The sequence below is a fragment of the Oncorhynchus mykiss genome, chromosome 17 (genome assembly GCF_013265735.2).
Source record: "Oncorhynchus mykiss isolate Arlee chromosome 17, USDA_OmykA_1.1, whole genome shotgun sequence".
Lineage (NCBI taxonomy): Eukaryota > Metazoa > Chordata > Actinopteri > Salmoniformes > Salmonidae > Oncorhynchus > Oncorhynchus mykiss.
The window spans coordinates 83,629,086-83,652,301 of record NC_048581.1 but is presented as its reverse complement, the minus strand read 5'-3'; the positions used below and the strand labels follow the sequence as shown (position 1 = coordinate 83,652,301).

The 23,216-nt window shown below is 42.5% G+C and overlaps 2 protein-coding genes across 5 annotated transcripts in view; both read right to left on the bottom strand.

Annotated features, from left to right (window-relative positions):
• LOC110494741 (interleukin-17 receptor D) overlaps positions 1-9,857 on the bottom strand; it is a 59,479-nt gene extending 49,622 nt beyond the window's left edge. The window contains exon 1 of one of the 3 annotated variants that reach the window (XM_036950788.1): positions 9,510-9,857. In XM_036950788.1, coding sequence (XP_036806683.1) covers positions 9,510-9,629 — 120 coding nt within the window. In that variant the 5' untranslated portion in view covers positions 9,630-9,857. The remainder of the gene's footprint in view (positions 1-9,509) is intronic. The other 2 variants (XM_036950789.1, XM_036950790.1) reach the window with 2 other exon arrangements.
• An 11,587-nt stretch (positions 9,858-21,444) lies between these two features.
• On the bottom strand, positions 21,445-23,114 carry LOC110494740 (major histocompatibility complex class I-related gene protein). Of its 2 annotated transcripts, none has more exons than XM_021570064.2 (2): positions 22,971-23,114; positions 21,445-22,731 (listed from the first exon to the last, which is right to left on the bottom strand). In XM_021570064.2, the coding sequence occupies exons 1-2, from the start codon at positions 23,054-23,056 to the stop codon at positions 21,852-21,854; spliced, it is 966 nt and encodes a 321-aa protein (XP_021425739.2). In that variant the 5' UTR covers positions 23,057-23,114; the 3' UTR covers positions 21,445-21,851. The 2 variants fall into 2 exon arrangements, with proteins under 2 accessions (XP_021425739.2, XP_021425738.2); XM_021570063.2 differs by having other exon boundaries at positions 21,445-22,870; positions 22,971-23,107.
• Positions 23,115-23,216: the final 102 nt, after the last annotated feature.

Below are 23,216 nucleotides of genomic sequence, written 5' to 3'. Positions count from 1 at the left end.
ACCTCTCTCTCTCTCTCACCCCCCCCCCCACTCTCTCTCACACACACACACACACACACACACACACACACACACACACACACACACACACACACACCTTCATGTTAAATGGATTTAGGAAGCTCCTGTACAGCTGACCTTCACAGTCCAGCACACGTAGCAGGCGGTCGCTGACCCAAAGTCCTACCCAGCAGACGGGCAGAGCATGTCTGCCGAACCCCTGGTCCATCAAACAGACAGGGACAGAGGGTGTCTGACCCGCCTTGTAGATACACAGACAGGGACAGAGGGTGTCTGACCCACCTTGTAGATACACAGACAGGGAGAGAGGGTGGCTGACCCCCCTTGTAGATACATAGACAGGGACAGAGGGTGTCTGACCCACCTTGTAGATACACAGACAGGGAGAGAGGGTGGCTGACCCCCCTTGTAGATACACAGACAGGGACAGAGGGTGGCTGACCCCCCTTGTAGATACACAGACAGGGACAGAGAGTGTCTGACCACCCTGGTAGATACTAGAGGATGACCAATTATGATTTTTCAACGCCGATACCGATTATCGGAGGACCAAAAAACCCGATACCGATTAATCAGACAATTTTTAATTCATTTATTTCTAATAATGACAATTACAACAATACTGAATTAACACTTAATTTAACTTAATATGATACATCAATAAAATCAATTTAGCCTCAAGTAAATAATGAAACATGTTCAATTTGGTTTAAATAATGCAAAAACAAAGTGTTGGAGAAGAAAGTAAAAGTGCAATATGTGCTATGTAAGAAAGCTAACGTTTCAGTTCCTTGCTCAAAACATATGAAAGCTGGTGGTTCCTTTTAACATGAGTCTTCAATATTCCCAGGTAAGATGTTTTAGGTTGTAGTTATTATAGGAATTATAGGACTATTTCCCTCTATACCATTTGTATTTCATTAACCTTTGACTATTGGATGTTCTTATAGGCCCTTTAGTATTGCCAGTGTAACAGTATAGCTTCCATCCCTCTCCTCGCTCCTCCCAGGGTTCGAACCAGTAACACAACGACAACAGCCACTCTCGAAGCAGCGTTACCCATGCAGAGCAAGGGGAACAACTACTAGAAGGCTCAGAGCGAGTGACGTTTGAAACGCTATTAGCGCGCGCTAACTAGCTAGCCATTTCACTTCGGTTACACCAGCCTCATCTCGGGAGTTGATAGGCTTGAAGTCATAAACAGCGCAATGCTTGATGCACAACGAAGAGCTGCTGGCAAAACGCAAAGAAAGTGCTGTTTGAATGAATGTTTACGCGCCTGCTTCTGCCTACCACCGCTCAGTCAGATACTTAGACACTTGTATGCTTGTATGCTCAGTCAGATTATATGCAACGCAGGACACGCTAGATAATATCTAGTAATTTCATCAACCATGTGTAGTTAACTAGTGATTATGATTGATTGTTTTTTCTAAGATAGGTTTAATGCTAGCTAGTAACTTACCTTGGCTTACTGCATTCTCATAACAGGCAGTCAAGTCTCCTTGTGGAGTGCAAAGAGAAAGAGGCAGGTCGTTATTGCATTGGACTAGTTAACTGTAAGGTTGCAAGATTGGATCCCCCGAGCTGACACGGTGAAAATCTGTCGTTCTGCCCCTGAACAAGGCAGTTAACCCACCGTTCCTAGGCCGTCATTGAAAATAAGAATGTGTTCTTAACGGACTTGCCTAGTCATAATTATTATTTTTTTAAACGGCAAATAGGCGCCCAAAAATACCGATTTCCGATTGTTATAAAAACTTGAAATCGGCCCTAATTAAATCGGCCATTCTGATTAAATCGGTCGACCTCTTGTAGATACACAGACAGGTACAGAGGGTGTCTGACCCGCCTTGTAGATACACAGACAGGGACAGAGGGTGTCTGACCCGCCTTGTAGATACACAGACAGGGACAGAGGGTGTCTGACCTGCCTTGTAGATACACAGACGGGGACAGAGGGTGTCTGACCCGCCTTGTAGATACACAGACGGGGACAGAGGGTGTCTGACCCCCCTTGTAGATACACAGACGGGGACAGAGGGTGGCTGACCCCCCTTGTAGATACACAGACGGGGACAGAGGGTGGCTGACCCCCCTTGTAGATACACAGACGGGGACAGAGGGTGGCTGACCCCCCTTGTAGATACACAGACGGGGACAGAGGGTGGCTGACCCCCCTTGTAGATACACAGACGGGGACAGAGGGTGGCTGACCCCCCTTGTAGATACACAGACGGGGACAGAGGGTGTCTGACCCACCTTGTAGATACACAGACCATGGCAGAGCAGGGCTGACAGGGCTAATTAATCGGCCATTCTGATTAATCGGTCGACCTCTAGTAGATACACAGACAGGGACAGAGGGTGGCTGACCCCCCTTGTAGATACACAGACAAGTACAGAGGGTGTCTGACCCGCCTTGTAGATACACAGACAGGGACAGAGGGTGTCTGACCTGCCTTGTAGATACACAGACGGGGACAGAGGGTGTCTGACCCGCCTTGTAGATACACAGACGGGGACAGAGGGTGTCTGACCCCCCTTGTAGATACACAGACGGGGACAGAGGGTGGCTGACCCCCCTTGTAGATACACAGACGGGGACAGAGGGTGGCTGACCCCCCTTGTAGATACACAGACGGGGACAGAGGGTGGCTGACCCCCCTTGTAGATACACAGACGGGGACAGAGGGTGGCTGACCCCCCTTGTAGATACACAGACGGGGACAGAGGGTGTCTGACCCACCTTGTAGATACACAGACCATGGCAGAGCAGGGCTGACAGGGCTAATTAATCGGCCATTCTGATTAATCGGTCGACCTCTAGTAGATACACAGACAGGGACAGAGGGTGGCTGACCCCCCTTGTAGATACACAGACAGGTACAGAGGGTGTCTGACCCGCCTTGTAGATACACAGACAGGGACAGAGGGTGTCTGACCCGCCTTGTAGATACGCAGACGGGGACAGAGGGTGTCTGACCCGCCTTGTAGATACACAGACGGGGACAGAGGGTGGCTGACCCCCCTTGTAGATACACAGACGGGGACAGAGGGTGGCTGACCCCCCTTGTAGATACACAGACGGGGACAGAGGGTGTCTGACCCGCCTTGTAGATACACAGACCATGGCAGAGCAGGACTGACACTCTAGAAAACACAGCAGACAGGGGCAGAGGGCAGAGACTGAGACAAATGAACACATCCTCCCAGTGGGATATCTATTCTGTTTTCCATGGCAAGTAGGAGCAGAGAGGGAGAAACCTCATGTCTGGAAGACATTCACTTACTACGGTATTCTGGTCTATTTAAGAATGTTGATTTATATTTGATTGAGGTTAAGAGAGAAGAAAAATGTATGACTGTAGCTGCTGTATAGACATATAATGGTTTCGATTTGACTGACAGAGTAAGAATTCACGTATAAAAAGGGTACAGCTGCTGTATAGATCAATTGCTATGGTATAAATTCTGTACAATTTATTACCTGGCTCTCATTGATCCACTGCTAGAAAGCTATTAATGCAATGGATTTAACAAATGATTTAGTAATGGATTTAACAATAAATTTAACAATGGATTTACAAATGGATTTAACAGCTTTACGTCACTAAACTACAGGTATTTCCTTAATAAACCATGCCAATGTTCCATCCAAGAATTTGATGAATATGATAATATATTTCCTAATCTTACATTGCTTTGAGCAACTTGCATTTGCCATTCAATAAAAGAGTTTGAACCTGTGTCAAGTTCAAACAGGCCTTTCAAAGGGAGGACGCCATAAAGAAAGGGCAACTACACAACAATAAAACTACATTTCATTTCCTTTTATAGATGAAAAAGAGGAACACAATTCCTTATCATATGTGAAGTCTTGGAATTTCAGGACTATATCGAAGACTATTGGAAGACTCTTGGACTCAATGACTCTTGGAAGACATAGCCTTAAGGTGGACTAAAATATATCCGATCCTAAGACAATGAACAACAGTAGTAAGAAATAAATCCGAAGGTGTTTTTCTAAAGGCTGAGTCATCCAAATGATCCTGATCCACATAATTATGGATATGAATGGCATTCAAATGAAGCCATTTGAAGAGCTGAAGGCTTCCAGCCTGTTCTAGTCCTGACCAGCCAGGTTTAGCTGAGAAAGAGCTGATCACATTACAGACGCACCGACAGACAGACAGAGACAGAGCAAGCAAATGTCTGTATGGTGAGGGAGAGTGCTTGTTGGGATATGCAGTGTTGTGCTTCACGCTGTAAGAATGGTCTGTACTACCCTGGGACCTCTATCCAAACCTGGATCCGGCATCCAGGATAATGACAGAGACATCGGCTGTTCCTCTCTTCATGGAAGCCCTAGCACTGATGCCGTAATGACTAAGGCAGGGATGACATTGTAACTAATGTGCATGTAAATACACCCACATCTCTTCCCAACTTACAATGAACTAACGATATGTAACCCTAATTGTTTAACTCAACGAAATAAAAATAGACATTGAGCCACCAACTCCGTCGAGCCACCAACTCCGTCGAGCCACCAACTCCGTCGAGCCACCAACTCCATCGAGCCACCAACTGCTTAGTGAACACAGTGACAATGAGCACAAGAAAGCAGACCACCGTGGTGTAATCTCACTCTGGGCTCTGGGTCTTCATGTCGTAGTAGTCATAATAAAATGACTGACCAGTCGGGTCACATTGAAACACAGGAAGGGGACTGCCTTGTACCGTAACCATTTATCTGACTCTTGAGCCTTTGAAGAGAACACTGTGTAATCTCACGCTGGGGTCTGAGTCTTTGGCAGGAAGTAGGAACTTTCCCCTGGATATCAGATCACTGATGAGGTAAAGAGAAAAGAGCAGATAATTGATAGTAATCACTTCAGTCTGTCAGTCAGACACAGTCATTAAAATTGTGTGTGTGTGTGTGTGGGGGGGGGGGGGGGGGGGGGTTCTGTGTGTATTTGTTTGTATATGTGTGCGACGGCGCATGTGTGTCCAAACAATTCCACACGGAAGCTAACTTACAGTATTTCTAATTCTGACCGTTTAATCATTCATTTATTTATTGAATAAAAATTTATTTATAAATGTATTGCGTAAGACCAGACCAGGCACAACAACAGCTAGACTCTGACCGGCCGATCAACACTGCAGTGCAGTACCCTGGGGAGGTGAACAGACATACTGGACTTCTAATTCACTTTTAACATACCTCCCGCTTATCAGGGCCAAACAGCCATTCTTCCCTAGCAGCAGGACTCCCTCCCTCCCTGACAATCAAAGGCAGGCAGTCGTGCATCTGAAAGACCCCGGCCTCATTGAGAAAAGCTCCAGGGCGACGGCTCTGCCCCGATTCAGAGCTAGCCAACCAGGGACTTTCCCACAGAACAGAGACAAAACTGCCTACAAGGTTACGAGCTGGTTGGATGGTTTTCAATGCTGCCTCAAGGAGGTGGAGAGGAATAACTCTAAACCTTGTTACCCCGACACACACACACACACACACACACGTGAATCGTGCACATGCGCATGTGCACCATTTGCGTGTGCATACACACACGTGAAGGGTGCACACACACACACACACACATAGAGACAAACTCACAGAATGAACACACACTCTCTCTCTCCCTCTCTTCGCAGACTGTCAACACTACGAAACAAGCGCACCATCCCTGATATCATTCATCTGCAGCCAGATGTTACAGCCATAAGAAAAAGGGGGAACAAGAGGGTGCTTCTTTCCTTTGAGTAACCTTCAAGCGAAAGTGGATGAAAGGAAAAGGTGTCCCACACGTGCAGTCAAGCCAGGGCTGGTAAGGGATCCCAGGGCCACCACTATAAAAGACTTGGCCAGGCCACTGTTTGTGTATGTCTAGGGACATTGTAAAACACTGTCCTTTCATTTTTTCTTTCCATCCATTTGTATATCAAGGCATGACTGGGAATCATTGGGACAATGACAGTTGGTGCAAAACACACTCCTGTAGCGTTCCACCACTATTGGGAGGCCGTTCCTAATCTTGCTAGAACAAAAGCGGTACCTGCTGCGTTCCAACCCGGTAGTGACAAACCTACCGATTTTACTTGATTTTGAGCCAATCAGAGAGCACGAACCACCACGTGGGGGAGCCAACCCCAAAAAATAGGGAATTTTTTCCACACTTCCAAGGATGAAGCAGTCACACTTCATATGCAATGTAAGCTATGTGATGGTAGCTAGCTAAGTTCACAGACGCAATGCACACAACACTAAATAATTCCCCCTGGCAAACTAACCACTAGTGTTAACATTATAATTAACTCACAATGGATAAGCTCATTTCCATGACAGCTGCCTGTGTTAGCTGCAAAGTTAGGGCAGTGTCCTTTGCTAGCTAGTTATGTTGCGCTAGCTAGCAAATATGCTAACGTTAGCTAGCTAGCAAAAAATGTGGCAATGGGCTGGCACTGGCAGTATGGTATTATGGTATGGTATTATGGAGAGCCACCTGGCTAGTATCAACCAGGGCTTTCTACGAAATAGCAACATTAGCGCAGATAGCTACCTAGCTTACATTGGAATCTAGACCATAAACTAATCAACACACACAAACATGCAGTGTCAAACAATGCTACTGCCACCTTCTGGTTTGGAGTATTTTAACAAGGCTGAGTGGCTGACAATTTCCAAGGTCTTTGCTGTGTGAACACAAAAGAGATTCAGGTGCTAAGTACCATTGGAAGGGAAACGTTTGACAATCCTACCAGTATGTCTGAGGTTTAAAACAGAGTAGTACCGTGATTAGTGGTGCTGCTATCAATGTTATTGTTTCCTCTGATCGCGTGAGTATCCACATATTAGGAAATACGGCAGACCATTGAAACCAATAATAAAAATCTACCATATCACATACAGAACACTATTATTTGTTATTCCAATGAATTAAACATATCAATCATGTGCAGACCGTTTACTCTTCAAATAGACTAACCTATTTTCCTTATTTCATTTAGTTCTGAGAAACGTTCATGCAAAGTGTGTGTTCTATGCTGGATTTTGAAGCGTTTTAACCAGCCCATAGAGGCAAGGCAAACAACTAGGTCATTGTCCCAGGTGGTGGAGTAAAAATGTATGTTGTTGTAAGCACCAGGGGAAACCAATACGGGTGATTTCACCTGAGTTGCGTCCCAAATGGAATACTAATCCGTTTATAGTGCACTACTTTATCTGGTCAAACGTAGTGCACTATATAGGGAATAGGGTGCTATTTGGCACACAACACCAGTCTCAGAATTTGTCCAAGAGACCTGTTATAAACTTTATTGATTGCATTGGTCCTCCAGACTTCCTCTGAAACCTAGGATGCAATTCCCAGATATATCTGTTAAGAAGAAGTTGCAATCTCCAACTGTCTCTTTCAAACTAATATGTTTCGTAGTTTGGCTGATATCACAGTGGCTCCAATTCCACGAACTATAATCATAACTTTACCAGATGTAGGCGAATGGCATTTGATTAAAAGGATTACACAGCTGGTAATATCCATCCAAAAAGGAAACCTGGCTTGAGTCGATGTTCTCTTTTTCCTCTCTCTTGTTATTACAGAAATATGGAATATGAATGAAGTGTAGTGTGTATTACAAAAACATCCAAGCAAATCTCCTCTAGAGAGAAATGGGATGGATGGAAATTTTGGCTCATTTTGAAAAATATAAATGAGTAATCTTCATTCTTAGCGAGCCCCTTGGTGAGGCTGTGACAGAATACCGCTGAGAGGCAGGGAGTGAGGGATGGAGGGAGGTAAGGAAGGAGCAGAGTTCCGGAGGATAAGCACTTTAATCCCGAGCCAACCTCTGTCCCACGGGACCTCCAGCAGACTTCTGTGCTGCCCTCTCAATGGGAGAGAAGCTCCACTGAATTAAAACTCTACGCCAACCTCAACATCCACAAAACAGTATCCTGCCTGATCCTCATTTTATTTTTTTAATTTAACCTAGGCAAGTCAGTTAAGAACAAATTCTTATTTACAATGACGGTCTTCACCGGCCAAACCTGGACGAAGCTGGGCCAATTGTACACCATCCCATGGGACTCCCAATCACAGCCGGTTGTGATACAGCTTGGATCAGTGTTGAAAACTCATATTGCGTGTAGGCTATACACACTCATGTCCAATCACTTTGTTGCCAATATTATGTAAAAGGTTTGAGCTTTTAAGTAGACAATCATGTGGAGGTTTATGTTGTATCAATGGAAGAAAAGTTCAAATGCATATTATAATGAAAACTAAAGCCAGTGTGGGTTCCTCAAAAATAGACTACAAGTGGAGGAGTGTTCTATCATGTTGGCATAAAATATGTAGACTTTTACAGTCCCTTTGAATAAAAAACTACCTGACACCTGTAAGTTTGTGTATTTAAAACTTCAAGTGTTTCTTTTAGCAACTGTTGATTGAGGACTTGCATCCTAAGAGTTGTTTGAAGCAGCTGTTGAGGGGAGATGGCCTGTGCTTGCAAAGAGGAAATGCCAAGAAATTTTAATCGAGCAAACAGTGGCCTGACTTCCTATAGGAAATCACTTCAAAGGCCACCGGGCCCCTAACACAGACAATGCATTACGGGTCAATCTCTCACTCAATAGCACATCAGTCAATCACACAACAAAGAAGCAGCCACTGCCGAGGAAAAGACAACAAACAAAAGCAAGAGATAATACTCAGCCTATTTGATAAATAATACAATTGGGCCATTTTACTCATCCATTTTAAATTCTTATCAGCTTCCTCTACTGAGTCCATGTCTACTCTCACAACATTATAATGACAATTGGCGAGTGAAATGTGACTTGCTCAGGTCAAACACATTGCTGGGTATCTGATAGACCACGGTTTCCCAAACTCGGTTCTGACCCCGAGTAGGTTTAGATTTTTGCCCTAGCACTAGACAGCTGATTCAAATAATCAAAACTTGATGATACTTTGATTATTGTAATTAGCTGTGCAGTGCTAGGGCAAAAACCAAAACGCGCGCCCAGGACCGGACCGAGTTTGGGCAACCCTGTCACACCACTTCTCACTTGCAACAAGTTTTACCTTCTACAGTTTCCGGTTGTGGTACAAACTGTCTAGTATTGGCTACATTTTGTTCTATTCTGTCCAGTACTGGCTACATTTTGTTCTATTCGTTCCATATCAATGTAACATGGTTGTGTGGATTCGTCATGGGCTTTATTATAAAATATCACTAATCTACAATAATACTGCATATTTAAACCAAAAGTTTCTTACTTCTTGAAGTATCTTCTTGTTACGTTTTTTATTCGCCCAAATTATTTAGAAAAAAATATCTAAATAGCTATGATTTTCACAGCTAGGTTACAAACAACGTCAAAATTGACGTCAGAATAACTCAAGTCTTTTGAACAAGACTTGACACGCACCTACATAACTTCTAAAACACGACGATAGGCTACGTTTGATGATTTTTACCTTATAGTTGCATTTATCCGAGTTTCCTTTCTTGGTGCCAGTCGCCGGTAATGCAGAGTAGTAGTTTAAAAACAGGAATAAAGTTGTGAGTAGGTAAAATAGTCTCGGTCGCGCAGCCATCCCCTCTAGTCCATGAAGACTATCTGTTCAGACTGGAGGTTGAGCCGTCTGACTCAGAATGTTGTTATCTGTGAAGTCCGAGACGGAGTAGTGTTCCCTGCAAGGTGGGGCTGTGGCCCGTAGCAGCCTACCTACAGCTATTGAGAGACCACTACTGAAGTTGGTTGGCAAAAAGTTAGTAGGCTATTTGGCAGGTCCGGTGTTGTGCCGAAAATTTTCCCCCTGCCAGAATTATCCCCCCTTCTAATTTCCTTAATTTTGTGGCTAGAGTCAAATACTTTCTGTGACACAGATGAGAGTCAAATACTTTCTACAGAACAAACTTCACGTCAAGATAGGCAACCGAAATTAATAATTAATGTATGTGTGTTATTAAACATAGAGGAGGGAGTAAAATGTTGGCAAGCAATAAACATTTTCGATCAACTATGGCTGTATTTTTATCCTTACAAAAATACAAGTCGAATAAGACACGGGAGAGATGACGAGATGATGAATAGATTTATTTATGGACTAATACAATAATTCAGTAGCGGATTTACAGTTGAAGTTGGAAGTTTACATACACTTTAGCCAAATACATTTAATCTCAGTTTTTCACAATTCCTGACATTTAATCCTAGTAAACATTCTCAGTTTTAGGTCAGTTAGGATCACCACTTTATTTTAAGAATGTGAAATGTCAGAATAATAGTAGAGAGAATGATTTATTTCAGCTTTTATTTCTTTCATCACATTCCTAGTGGGTCAGAAGTTTACATACCAAATATTAATTGAGTGTAGCATTGCCTTTAAATTGTATAACTTGGGTCAAACGTTTCAGGTAGCCTTCCACAAGCTTCCCACAATAAATTGGGTGAATACTGGCCTATTCCTCCTGACAGAGCAGGTGTAACTGAGTCAGGTTTGTAGGCCTCCTTACTCGCACACACTTTTTCAGTTCTGCCCACACATTTTCTATGGGATTGAGGTCAGGGCTTTGTGATGGCCACTCCAATACCTTGACTTTGTTGTCCTTAAATTATTTTGCCCCAACTTTGGAAGTATGCTTGGGGTCATTGTCCATTTAGAAGACCCATTTATGACCAAACTTTAACTTCCTGACTGATGTCTTGAGATGTTGCTTCAATATATCCACGTAATTTTCCAGTCCCTCATGATGCCATCTATTTTGTGAAGTGCACCAGTCCCTCGTGCAGCAAAGCACCCCCACAACATGATGCTGCAACCCCCGTGCTTCACAGTTGGGATGGTGTTCTTCAGCTTGCAAGCCTCCCCCTTTTTCCTCCAAACATAACGATGGTCATTATGGCCAAACAGTTCTATTTTTGTTTCATCAGACCAAAAATTATGATCTTTCTCCCCATGTGCAGTTGCAAACCATAGTCTGGCTTTTCTATGGCGGTTTTGGAGCAGTGGCTTCTTCCTTGCTGAGCGGCCTTTCAGGTTATGTCGATATAGGATTCGTTTTATTGTGGATATAGATACTTTCGTACCTGTTTCCTCCAGCATCTTCACAAGGTCCTTTGCTGTTGTTCTGGGATTGGTTTGCACTTTCCCCACCAAAGTATGTTCATCTCTAGGAGACAGAACGCGTCTCCTTCCTGAGCGGTATGGCGGCTGCGTGGTCCCATGGTGTTTATACTTGCATACTATTGTTTGTACAGATGAACATGGTACCTTCAGGCTTGAACCAGACTTGTGGAGGTCTACAATTTATCTTTTAAATCTTGGCTGATTTCTTCTGATTTTCCCATGATGTCAAGCAAAGAGGCACTGAATTTAAAGGTAAGCCTTGAAATACATCCACAGGTACACCTCCAATTGACTCAAATTATGTCAATTAGTCTATCAGAATCTTCTAAAGACATGACACAATTTTCTGGAATTTTCCAAGCTGTTTAAAAGGCACAGTCAACTTAGTGTATGTAAACTTCTGACCCACTGGAATTGTGATACAGTGAATTATAAGTGATATAATTACTTTGCTCATGAACAATGTAGATGTCCTAACCGACTTGCCAAAACTATAGTTTGTTAACAAGAAATTTGTGGAGTAGTTGAAAAACGAGTTTTAGTGTCTCCACATTAAGTGTATGTAAACTTCAGACTTCAACTGTAGGTACAGGCGACATGGGCCAGGGGCGGAACCGGGCGCCCCCTGGTGCGGGCTGGGGCGTGCTCGAGCACTGAAGGGGGGGGTTCGCCCAGGGCGCCATACAAGCTAGAACTGCCACACACACTTGAAACAAATAGCCAAACTGAAAACTGCAGACAAAAATGCTCTCTGCTACTAAGTTCAGTGAAATGTAGGCTAAACTGACAACAGAGTGAAGAGCAGAAATCTCAACTAGCAAGCAAGTCACAGCAATGAAGAACGCGAAGGGGGGGGGGGGGGGATTCTGGCAAGGGGGACATTTTCGGCACAACACTGGCTCCATGCATAAGCGACATAAGCAGTTGCTTAGGGCCCCCTGAATTAGTTTTTTACGGGGACTCAATTTACTGCCGAGCTCGAATAGTAGAATACACAAGTTGTAAGTTCAAATTTGGTTATGCATCAGCAGTTTCTCTTTTGTTTTGTCAGTCACTTGCTAGGTTTCGATTGGTGACAGATTTTCACGGGAACGTTTAAAAAACGCAGAAAGAAAATATGCGTATTTTCCCACCAGTGGTGTGTTTCCACCTAACTGACTTCTGGATAAAAATCGTAGTGCACACGTTTATTTTTTCTCTTTTAAGTTTTCTTCTACCTCATAAAAATCGGAAGTTCAATGTGTTTCCATCCCATTTTCAAGTATACCGATAGTTTTGTCACAAAATCTGTTATGGCCTGCTATGGTCTTGGCACGTGTGCTCTAGCCAATAGCTCACAGATACAGTGCAGGTAGGCTAGTCTGCATGATGACATTATTATGGATAGCCTAAGAGCAATAATATCTATATCTGTATTTGTCAAGGGGAACAACTATTTCAAGGTCTCAGGGCAAGTGACGTCACCGATTGAAACGCTATTAGCGCACACCCCGCTAACTAGCTAGCCATTTCACACCGGTTACACTTTCACCACCCTTTAAAGTTAATCATAACTAATTTCATCTTTAGCCTAATAAGCTGCATGGTTTCCTGAGTCGTAGTGGGAGGCATTCCAAAAAATCCCTGCTTGGTGGGGGGGCCCCTAACCAAATATCGCTTAGGGACCCCAAAAGGCTGGAGCGGCCCTGCTATTTGGTCACTTTGTTGCCACCCACCTCAAAATGTGATCTTGTTCTTTGACTCTGGCATTGTTTAAAATTAAGTGTGTCCATGTGAATAAGCCCTTTCACACAGGACTCTCAGAAATCTCCAAGAAAGTTTCTGTGACGTTACCTGCTTATAAGCTCAGGTATTCGCCCCTTTCAACCTGGAATGATATGTATTGGAGGGCCCCTAGGCTCTTAAGCAAGGGCATCAAACACTGGCAAAATGTTGACTCCTATGGTTTAAAACCTACAATGTTTAAGTATCCATCATTTTCAAGTAGGCTACCGGTGTGTGTGTTTTCTTTTCATAATTAAGGTTACATAGAAAACATAGAAACACGTGGCTCTTCTACTGACCAAGTTTCTCAAATTTCTATAGAAATATGATGTGGAGATCAAAGTGGGAATTGACTCAGAACCTTATGAGAAAGTGATGCATTTGGGACATTATCCGTGCAGTTACACCCATCTCCCCTTTCAGGTGATCTGGTGTCTCCATTGAAGCCATCATGAAAAAAAATCCTCTTTGTTGCATCATGAAAGCTGAGCATTGCACTCATTTTTGCACACTTCACACACTAACCGCCCAGTAGCCTGCATGTGGGCAAAATCAATTCAAAATCTTTGTGGCAAACAATTATCTAAATTTATCAATGTAGCATACAGATGGTGAGTTAAAGTTGGGTCGTCACTAGTTAACACAGCCACAAAGACTTAAACCCCACCTAGTTCTACAATTTAGCTTCTTAAAATCTGATGAAAAATGCCTAACTCTAACCTTAAATTCAAACCAAAAAGCAATTTTTTGTTTTTTTAATGATTTTTTTGATATATGGAACCTTCAAGTTGGGAGGATAAGGACTAGACTGGACCGTGTGTGAAGGGTAGAAGTGAGAGAGAGTATGAAGGGTAGAGGTGAGAGCCCCTTTGAATTGAATTGAGAGAGAGAGAAAGAGAGAGAGAGAGAGAGAGAGAGAGAGAGAGAGAGAGAGAGAGAGAGAGAGTGTGAAGGGTAGAAATGAGAGCCCCTTTGAATTGAATTGAGAGAGAGAGATCTCTCTCTCTCTCTCTCTCTCTATTTCACTTTAGAGAGAGAGAGAGAGAGAGAGAGAGAGAGAGATATTATCTATTTCACTTTATTTAGCATGGTAAACATATGTTGCCCCATGCCAATAAAGACCTTAAATATTAATTTAATTGACACAAATTCCAACTAGACACCGTTGCACTAGAGCACACAAAAAATTATACATACCTAAACATCAGCATCACAAGTTACTTTCACAAAGCTGTGAACGATCTGAGAGACAAGGCAAGAAGGGCCTTTATGCCATCAAAAGGAACATAAAATTCGACATACCCATTAGGATCTGGCTAAAAGTAATTGAATCAGTTATATAACCCACTGCCCTTTATGGTTGTGAGGTCTTTGGTCTGCTCATCAACCAAGAATTCACAAAATAGGACAAACACCAAACTGAGACTCTGCATGAAGAATTCTGCATAAATATCCTCAGTGTACAACATAAAACACCAGATAATGCATGCAGAGCAGAATTAGGTTGCTAGCCGCTAATGAGCAAAATCCAGAAAAGATCCATTAAATTCTACAACCACCTAAAAGGAAGAGATTCCCAAACCTTCCATAACAAAGCCATCAACTACAGAGAGATGAACCTGGAGGAAAGTCCCCTGAGCAAGCTGGTCCTGGGGCTCTGTTCACAAACACAAACAGACCACACAGAGCCCCAGGACAGTAACAAGTAGACCCAACCAAATCAAGAGAAAAAAAAAGATGACACATTGGAAAGAATAAAATAATTAACAAAAAAACAAAGCAAACTAGACTGCTTTTTGGCTCTAAACAGAGAGTACACAGTGGCAGAATACCTGACCACTGTGACTGACCCAAACTTAAGGAAAGCTTTGACTATGTACAGACTCAGTGATTATAGCCTTGCTATTGAGAAAGGCCGCCGTAGGCAGACCGGGCTCTCAAGAGAAGACAGGCTATGAGCACACTGCCCACAAAATGAGATGGAAACTGAGCTGCACTTCCTAACCTCCTGCCAGATGAATGAACATATTAGAGACATATATTTCCCGCAGATAACACAGACCCACAACTCCCATGTCTATTGGGTAAAACACCACAGTCTGCAACTACAGCAGCATGACTTGTGACCTGATGCCACAAGAAAAGGGCAACGGGTGAAGAACAAACACCAATGTAAATACAACCCATATTTATGTTTATTTATTTTTTACTTTTGTACTTTAACTATTTGAAAATCGTTACAACACTGTATATAGACATATGAACTTTTGTAAGTGTAATGTTTTCTGTTCATTCTTTATTTCACTTTGGTTTATTATCTATTTCACTTGCAACATATGTTTCCCATGTCAATAAAGCCCATTGAATTGAGAGAGAGAGAGACAGAGAGAGACAGAGACAGAGACAGAGAGAGACAGAGACAGAGACAGAGAGAGAGAGAGAGAGAAAGAGAGAGACAGAAAGAGACAGAGAGAGAGAAAGAGAGAGAGACAGAGACAGAGAGAGACAGAGAGAGAGAGAGAGAGAGAGAGACTCTGATTGGCATGCTTTTGCTCCCTCCTGTGTATAGGCAGTGGAACTGCAGCCATACCATGTCAGTAGTGTAGTGAGTTAGCACAAGGTTGCCTTCATTAAGTCTTTAACAGAAATTCCTTAACACATATCAAACATCATCTTCAGTGCTGTCGCTCATACAATAAGCTATCCAATAATAATATGAAATGTTAGTTTTGAAATAAATATCAAGGATTACAAATAATTGAGGACGGCGTACCCAGCGAGAAGGAGAGCGGATCTATAGGGAAATAGGCAGGCACAAACTTGTTCCACTGAATTTGGACTCGGCCACACTGTCATCACTCTCATCCTCCCAGTGCACACCAACCATTACACATAAAAAATGAGATATGCTGGACAGAAAAAACACTGCATAAATAAACAGGAAAGCCCTGCCACTAACAGGTAGCACTTGGAGACAATAGCAATTAACTACACTTGACACAAAATGTTTGGGTGATTGTGCAGGTGGAACCAAAAGTGGCCCAAAGTACAAGCTGAATACTGAAGTGTGCTTGATTTAGCTCGACCAGCCTGCAGCAGGTCAGCCAGCAGGTGTTCGTTTCTTTTGTGGAGGTGGAACAAAATCAAATCACATTTTAATTGTAATAAAAAACAGGTGTACACTAAAAGTGAAATGTTTACAAAACGGCCCTTCCGCACAGAGTACAATAACAAATTAAATAATATTAATAAAAACAATAATAGTAACACGAGGAATAAATACACAATAACCAATGATAGCTTGGCTATGTACAGTGCCTTGCGAAAGTATTCGGGCCCCCTTGAACTTTGCGACCTTTTGACACATTTCAGGCTTCAAACATAAAGATATAAAACTGTATTTTTTTGTGAAGAATCAACAACAAGTGGGACACAATCATGAAGTGGAACAACATTTATTGGATATTTCAAACCTTTTTAACAAATCAAAAACTGAAAAATTGGGCGTGCAAAATTATTCAGCCCCCTTAAGTTAATACTTTGTAGCGCCACCTTTTGCTGCGATTACAGCTGTAAGTCGCTTGGGGTGTGTCTCTATCAGTTTTGCACATCGAGAGACTGACATTTTTTCCCATTCCTCCTTGCAAAACAGCTCGAGCTCAGTGAGGTTGGATGGAGAGCATTTGTGAACAGCAGTTTTCAGTTCTTTCCACAGATTCTCGATTGGATTCAGGTCTGGACTTTGACTTGGCCATTCTAACACCTGGATATGTTTATTTTTGAACCATTCCATTGTAGATTTTGCTTTATGTTTTGGATCATTGTCTTGTTGGAAGACAAATCTCCGTCCCAGTCTCAGGTCTTTTGCAGACTCAGACTCATCAGGTTTTCTTCCAGAATGGTCCTGTATTTGGCTCCATCCATCTTCCCATCAATTTGAACCATCTTCCCTGTCCCTGCTGAAGAAAAGCAGGCCCAAACCATGATGCTGCCACCACCATGTTTGACAGTGGGGATGGTGTGTTCATGGTGATGAGCTGTGTTGCTTTTACGCCAAACATAACGTTTTGCATTGTTGCCAAAAAGTTCAACCTTCTTCCACATGTTTGGTGTGTCTCCCAGGTGGCTTGTGGCAAACTTTAAACAACACTTTTTATGGATATCTTTAAGAAATGGCTTTCTTCTTGCTACTCTTCCATAAAGGCCAGATTTGTGTAATACACCACTGATTGTTGTCCTATGGACAGAGTCTCCCACCTCAGCTGTAGATCTCTGCAGTTCATCCAGAGTGATCATGGGCCTCTTGGCTGCATCTCTGATCAGTCTTCTCCTTGTATGAGCTGAAAGTTTAGAGGGACGGCCAGGTCTTGGTAGATTTGAAGTGGTCTGATACTCCTTCCATTTCAATATTATCGCTTGCACAGTGCTCCTTGGGATGTTTAAAGCTTGGGAAATCTTTTTGTATCCAAATCCGGCTTTAAACTTCTTCACAACAGTATCTCGGACCTGCCTGGTGTGTTCCTTGTTCTTCATGATGCTCTCTGCCCTTTTAACGGACCTCTGAGACTATCACAGTGCAGGTGCATTTATACGGAGACTTGATTACACACAGGTGGATTGTATTTATCATCATTAGTCATTTAGGTCAACATTGGATCATTCAGAGATCCTCACTGAACTTCTGGAGAGAGTTTGCTGCACTGAAAGTAAATGGGCTGAATAATTTTGCATGCCCAATTTTTCAGTTTTTGAATTGTTAAAAAAGTTTGAAATATCCAATAAATGTCGTTCCACTTCATGATTGTGTCCCCCTTGTTGTTGATTCTTCATAAGAAAATACAGTTTTATATCTTTATGTTTGAAGCCTGAAATGTGGCAAAAGGTCGCAAAGTTCAAGGGGGCCGAATACTTTCGCAAGGCACTGTACATGAGGTACCAGTATCAGGTCAATGATAGCTTGGCTATATACATGAGGTACCAGTATCAAGTCAATGATAGCTTGGCTATATACATGAGGTACCAGTATCAAGTCAATGATAGCTTGGCTATATACATGAGGTACCAGTATCAAGTCAATGATAGCTTGGCTATATACATGAGGTACCAGTATCAGGTCAATGATAGCTTGGCTATATACATGAGGTACCAGTATCAGGTCAATGATAGCTTGGCTATATACATGAGGTACCAGTATCAAGTCAATGATAGCTTGGCTATATACATGAGGTACCAGTATCAAGTCAATGATAGCTTGGCTATATACATGAGGTACCAGTATCAAGTCAATGATAGCTTGGCTATATACATGAGGTACCAGTATCAGGTCAATGATAGCTTGGCTATATACATGAGGTACCAGTATCAGGTCAATGATAGCTTGGCTATATACATGAGGTACCAGTATCAAGTCAATGATAGCTTGGCTATATACATGAGGTACCAGTATCAAGTCAATGATAGCTTGGCTATATACATGAGGTACCAGTATCAAGTCAATGATAGCTTGGCTATATACATGAGGTACCAGTATCAAGTCAATGATAGCTTGGCTATATACATGAGGTACCAGTATCAAGTCAATGATAGCTTGGCTATATACATGAGGTACCAGTATCAAGTCAATGATAGCTTGGCTATATACATGAGGTACCAGTATCAGGTCAATGATAGCTTGGCTATATACATGAGGTACCAGTATCAAGTCAATGATAGCTTGGCTATATACATGGGGTACCAGTACCAAGTCAATGATAGTTTGGCTATATACAGTGGGGCAAAAAAGTATTTGGTCACCCACCAATTGTGCAAGTTCTCCCACTTAAAAAGATGAGAGAGGCCTGTAATTTTCATCATAGGTACACTTCAACTATGACAGGCAAAATGAGGAAAAAAAATCCAGAAAATCACATTGTAGGATTTTTATGATATTATTTGCAAATTATGGTGGAAAATAAGTATTTGGTCAATAACAAAAGTTTATCTCAATACTTTGTTATATACCCTTTGTTGGCAATGACAGAGGTCAAATGTTTTCTGTAAGTCTTCACAAGGTTTTCACACACTGTTGCTGGTATTTTGGCCCATTCCTTCATGCAGATCCCCTCTAGAGCAGTGATGTTTTAGGGCTGTTGCTGGGCAACACAGACTTTCAACTCCCTCCAAAGATTTTCTATGGGGTTGAGATCTGGAGACTGGCTAGGCCACTCCAGGACCTTGAAATGCTTCTTACGAATCCACTCCTTCGTTGCCCGGGCGGTGTGTTTGGGATCATTGTCATGCTGAAAGACCCGGCCACGTTTCATCTTCAATGCCCTTGCTGATGGAAGGAGGTTTTCACTCAAAATCTCACGATACATGGCCCCATTCATTCTTTCCTTTACACGGATCAGTCGTCCTGGTCCCTTTGCAGAAAAACAGCCCCAAAGCATTATGTTTCCACCCCCATGCTTCACAGTAGGTATGGTGTTCTTTGGATGCAACTCAGCATTCTTTGTCCTCCAAACACGACGAGTTGAGTTTTTACCAAAAAGTTATATTTTGGTTTCATCTGACCATATGACATTCTCCCAATCTTCTTCTGGATCATCCAAATGCTCTCTAGCAAACTTCAGACGGGCCTGGACATGTACTGGCTTAAGGCCCTGGCAACCCTCAACATTCCCCTCTCAGGTGTACCCAACTATAAGCTTTGTCAACAGATTCAAGCTTTAAAACAAAAACCTTCAACGAGCTACAGCACCCCTAAAGATGCCCCAAAAAACTCTCCCCCCTATGAATGGGATGATGATAACTTGTTTACCCCCCTGAACGCCTCCGGACCTTTTCCTAATCCCGATCTCTCAGGGTGGTTAGACTTTTGTTCGAATTTTATTTGAAAAATTAAGCAATTTAACATTTGTGGCATTCTTGAAACATTTGACGTGAGCATATGCCTTGATTACACGGTCTTAAAGGACACATATTTGAACACTTTTGATATTTTCGGACAAAATAAGCTACAACGTTATCATTACTTCTTAAAACATCATTATAAAGAGACATAACATCTTCAAAAGAAACTCCCCGGGCTCTTTGGCATAGGTAGAATACACAGTGGTGGCTGCATGTAGTGGAAAGGTTATCTTGCACTTGTTTGATGCTGTAGTATATCTTTGATCCGGTTTTGGTCAAAAATTCTTTAATAGATTTGGGGAAATGTGTAAAACCGGGGTGAAAGCCGTAGGAATCAAAAAAAGTTTTGATTTTTCTTCCTCCTTCGTCTTCTAATGTCACAGCTAGCCAATGTTCACCCGGCATGTGTTTAGGATGGGTATTGACAATAAACATGCTCCCAATAGGTATTTCATCACAAGCCAACACTCCACAAAATTGTTTTCCAATCAATTGGCTCATGAGCCCTTCCAACTCTTGGGTATTCATGTCTTTGCTCAACGATCCTTAATAATAATCCACTACGACCGGTCTTCGGGCATTTACTTCCAAGATTGAATCAGAGCATGCATAAACAATCATGCTAATGGTACAGGCTAAAGGTGTACGGAAACGCATTTCCAGCCTGAGGTTACCTTGGGACACCACAGACAGATTTCCTGAGGTGTCATTATCAGGTGATAAATTGATAGCATACAATGTGCAACCCTCTGCAAAATAATTTATGTCAGTAGGTAAAGAGAGATCTTTTAGATGTCTCCCGGTAGCCAGGAATAGATTGTAAAATTCTCGCACAGATATGTTGTTATTAAATTGCGGTTGGAAAGCCTTAGCAGGGACCCGACGTCCGTCCTGACAGAGAGCAATATACTCTGCATTGAAGTGTTGAAAATTAAATGGGTTTTTATGTAAGCTGCCCGTATTAGAGGCGTGATCAACCAAACCTATAACAATGTATCGGGGTAAAGGGCCTAGAAAAAGGTTTTCTTGACTGCAGATTCTACTGCCCACAGGTATGCTAAATGTTTTCATGGTAATTCTTTGGAGAAGGTAAAGGGCATTTCCTTTCATCAAAGCCTGTGAGTGACCCAGACGAACTGCCGGAGATAGACACTTTTTTAATAAAAAGCTTTGCCCCCAACACGTTTAAACTAAAGTCACCGTCCTGGGCAGATATCAGACAAAACTCATCCTTGGCCCTGGTTAATTTTAGTCTTAAATCAACCGAATTTAAGAGTAAACGTTCTTGAAAGAAAATGTCCCAGTGTATAGGCCCTAGCAGATGAAACTCTCGAGATTCGGCACAGTAGCGAGCGCGTGCCTCCAGTCCTTTGTTTGCACCGGTGGAAGGGTCTGTAGATTCCATAGAGACTCCTGCAGTATCCTTGCTAAACAACCCGGCGCTGAATTGTGTTCAATGTTATTGGTGGCAACAATATTATACTCTTTTGACCAGACAGCATCAGATAGATGGGCTACACATACAGATATAGAGAGGGGCTGTTTTGCTCGCTCGGATGATTTCTCCGGTGAGATACATTAATCAAATTAAGAACTGAAAAAAAAAAAAAACGAAACACAGAGAGACAAAATATAAATGATTTAATGTTTTTTTCTTTGTAAATTCTTTGGGGAAGCCCGGCTTCCCTTGGCACCCATAAATACACACCACTGTCTCCTGGTTTAGATACTGGATATCAGGAAATACAACACAGATATAAAGTGTATTGTGTAATTAATGAAAAGTCATGATTTGAAATGATTAAAAGATTACTTTTGTTAATGTAAAATATATACATGCAAATCTGGACCAATGCCCAGATATTTGTAATTGTCAACAGTCTCCACAACTTGATCCTTTAATAGTTGTTTGTTGTGGGGTTGGGAAATCAACCAATAATAAAATAATGATTGGCACATTTTGTGTCTGCTCTCATAGTCATAGGTGTCATTGTGAATTGACAAAGTTGCATCAGTGTCCCCCAAAAAATATTAGATCTCAGAATCTGATGACAAGTTCCTTTCATCTGCCTCTAATGCATCAACGCTGGCTAGTTGCAAATTCTGCGATGCGGCGCGTATCCTCCTTGCGAGGCAAATTAAAATGCAGAACAGAATAACAATCAGCGCCATCACCAGTGGAGCTGAGAGGATGAATAGGTGAACTCTCTCTGCCCCAGACTCCCAACTGACATCCAGCTTGTTGTTCAGACTGAGGTGAGAGGCAGTGCAGGTGTAGTTGTGTTTCTCCCTTAGCTTCTCAGTACTGACATAAATACTCTTCCTCAGCTGGTAGGTCCCGTCTCCACTAGGCAGTACCTCCCCCCCTGTCAGCTCCTGTTCTGCCACTGGATGGCCGTCTCTCAGCAGGGTCAAGTTGATGTGGCGGGGGTAGAAACCAAACGCCAGGCAGATCACCTGGAGGTCTCCAGAAACCTCTTTCTTTATCAACCTGAGTCTGGGAGGCACTCTCCGCATCACAAAGTTCTTCTCTCTGTTCAGGCATTTTTTCAGTGTGTTGATGCAAATAGGAAGCCAAACATTAGCATAAAGTGTTCTTTCAGTTGCTTGCCTCATCCAATTATATCCTAGTAGGAGTTGCCCAGAATCATATGTAAAATGTGTCATGTTGTAATATACCGCATAATCTGCAAAAATTCCATTAAAAGAGTTCTTTGTCATGATCAGGGCCGGTTCACCATTGTGCAATATCTCACAGCCACCAATTCTTTGCTGAACGTGAACACCTTCCGTGAGATTTAAGTGGTGCTTTAGGCGAAATGATCTCTCTTTCATGTGGTGGTACATAGTTCCAAGTACATAACTTCCATCCTGAGCTTCGTCATTTATTTTGTCTGTAATATGGTAACCCCTGTAGACAGACAGTTTAATGTTGGAGTCATAGTAACCTATTTGAACATCATCCAACATCAACACAACTGTAAACTCAGGGAAAGGTGTCTCTCCGATTATGTATGTTGCAAGTGCCCACAGAGAATGTGATCCTGAACCTGAGAAAAGAGTGACATTATACACCGTTGTGGACCGTTAACATTTTATGACATAAAAGTCATTAAATGAGTTTGAGAGAAAGTTAGTAGTCCATCTTACCTGCGTTGACAATGGTGTAAAATGAAAGAACAAACAAAAAGATTGACAGTTTGCCCATGATTTTGAAGTGTAGCCTTGTGTAGCATGTCTCAAGTTTCTGACAGACTTCCTGTTTCACTTCTAAAAATAATATATACTTCGTAGCTGCACGTGGGCATTCCTGCGTCTGCAGGAACGCCCCTCCCTCCAGCATCCCATTGGTTCCTGCATTCCTGACGTGGCGAGGCGCGCCGGTATTTCGTGGAC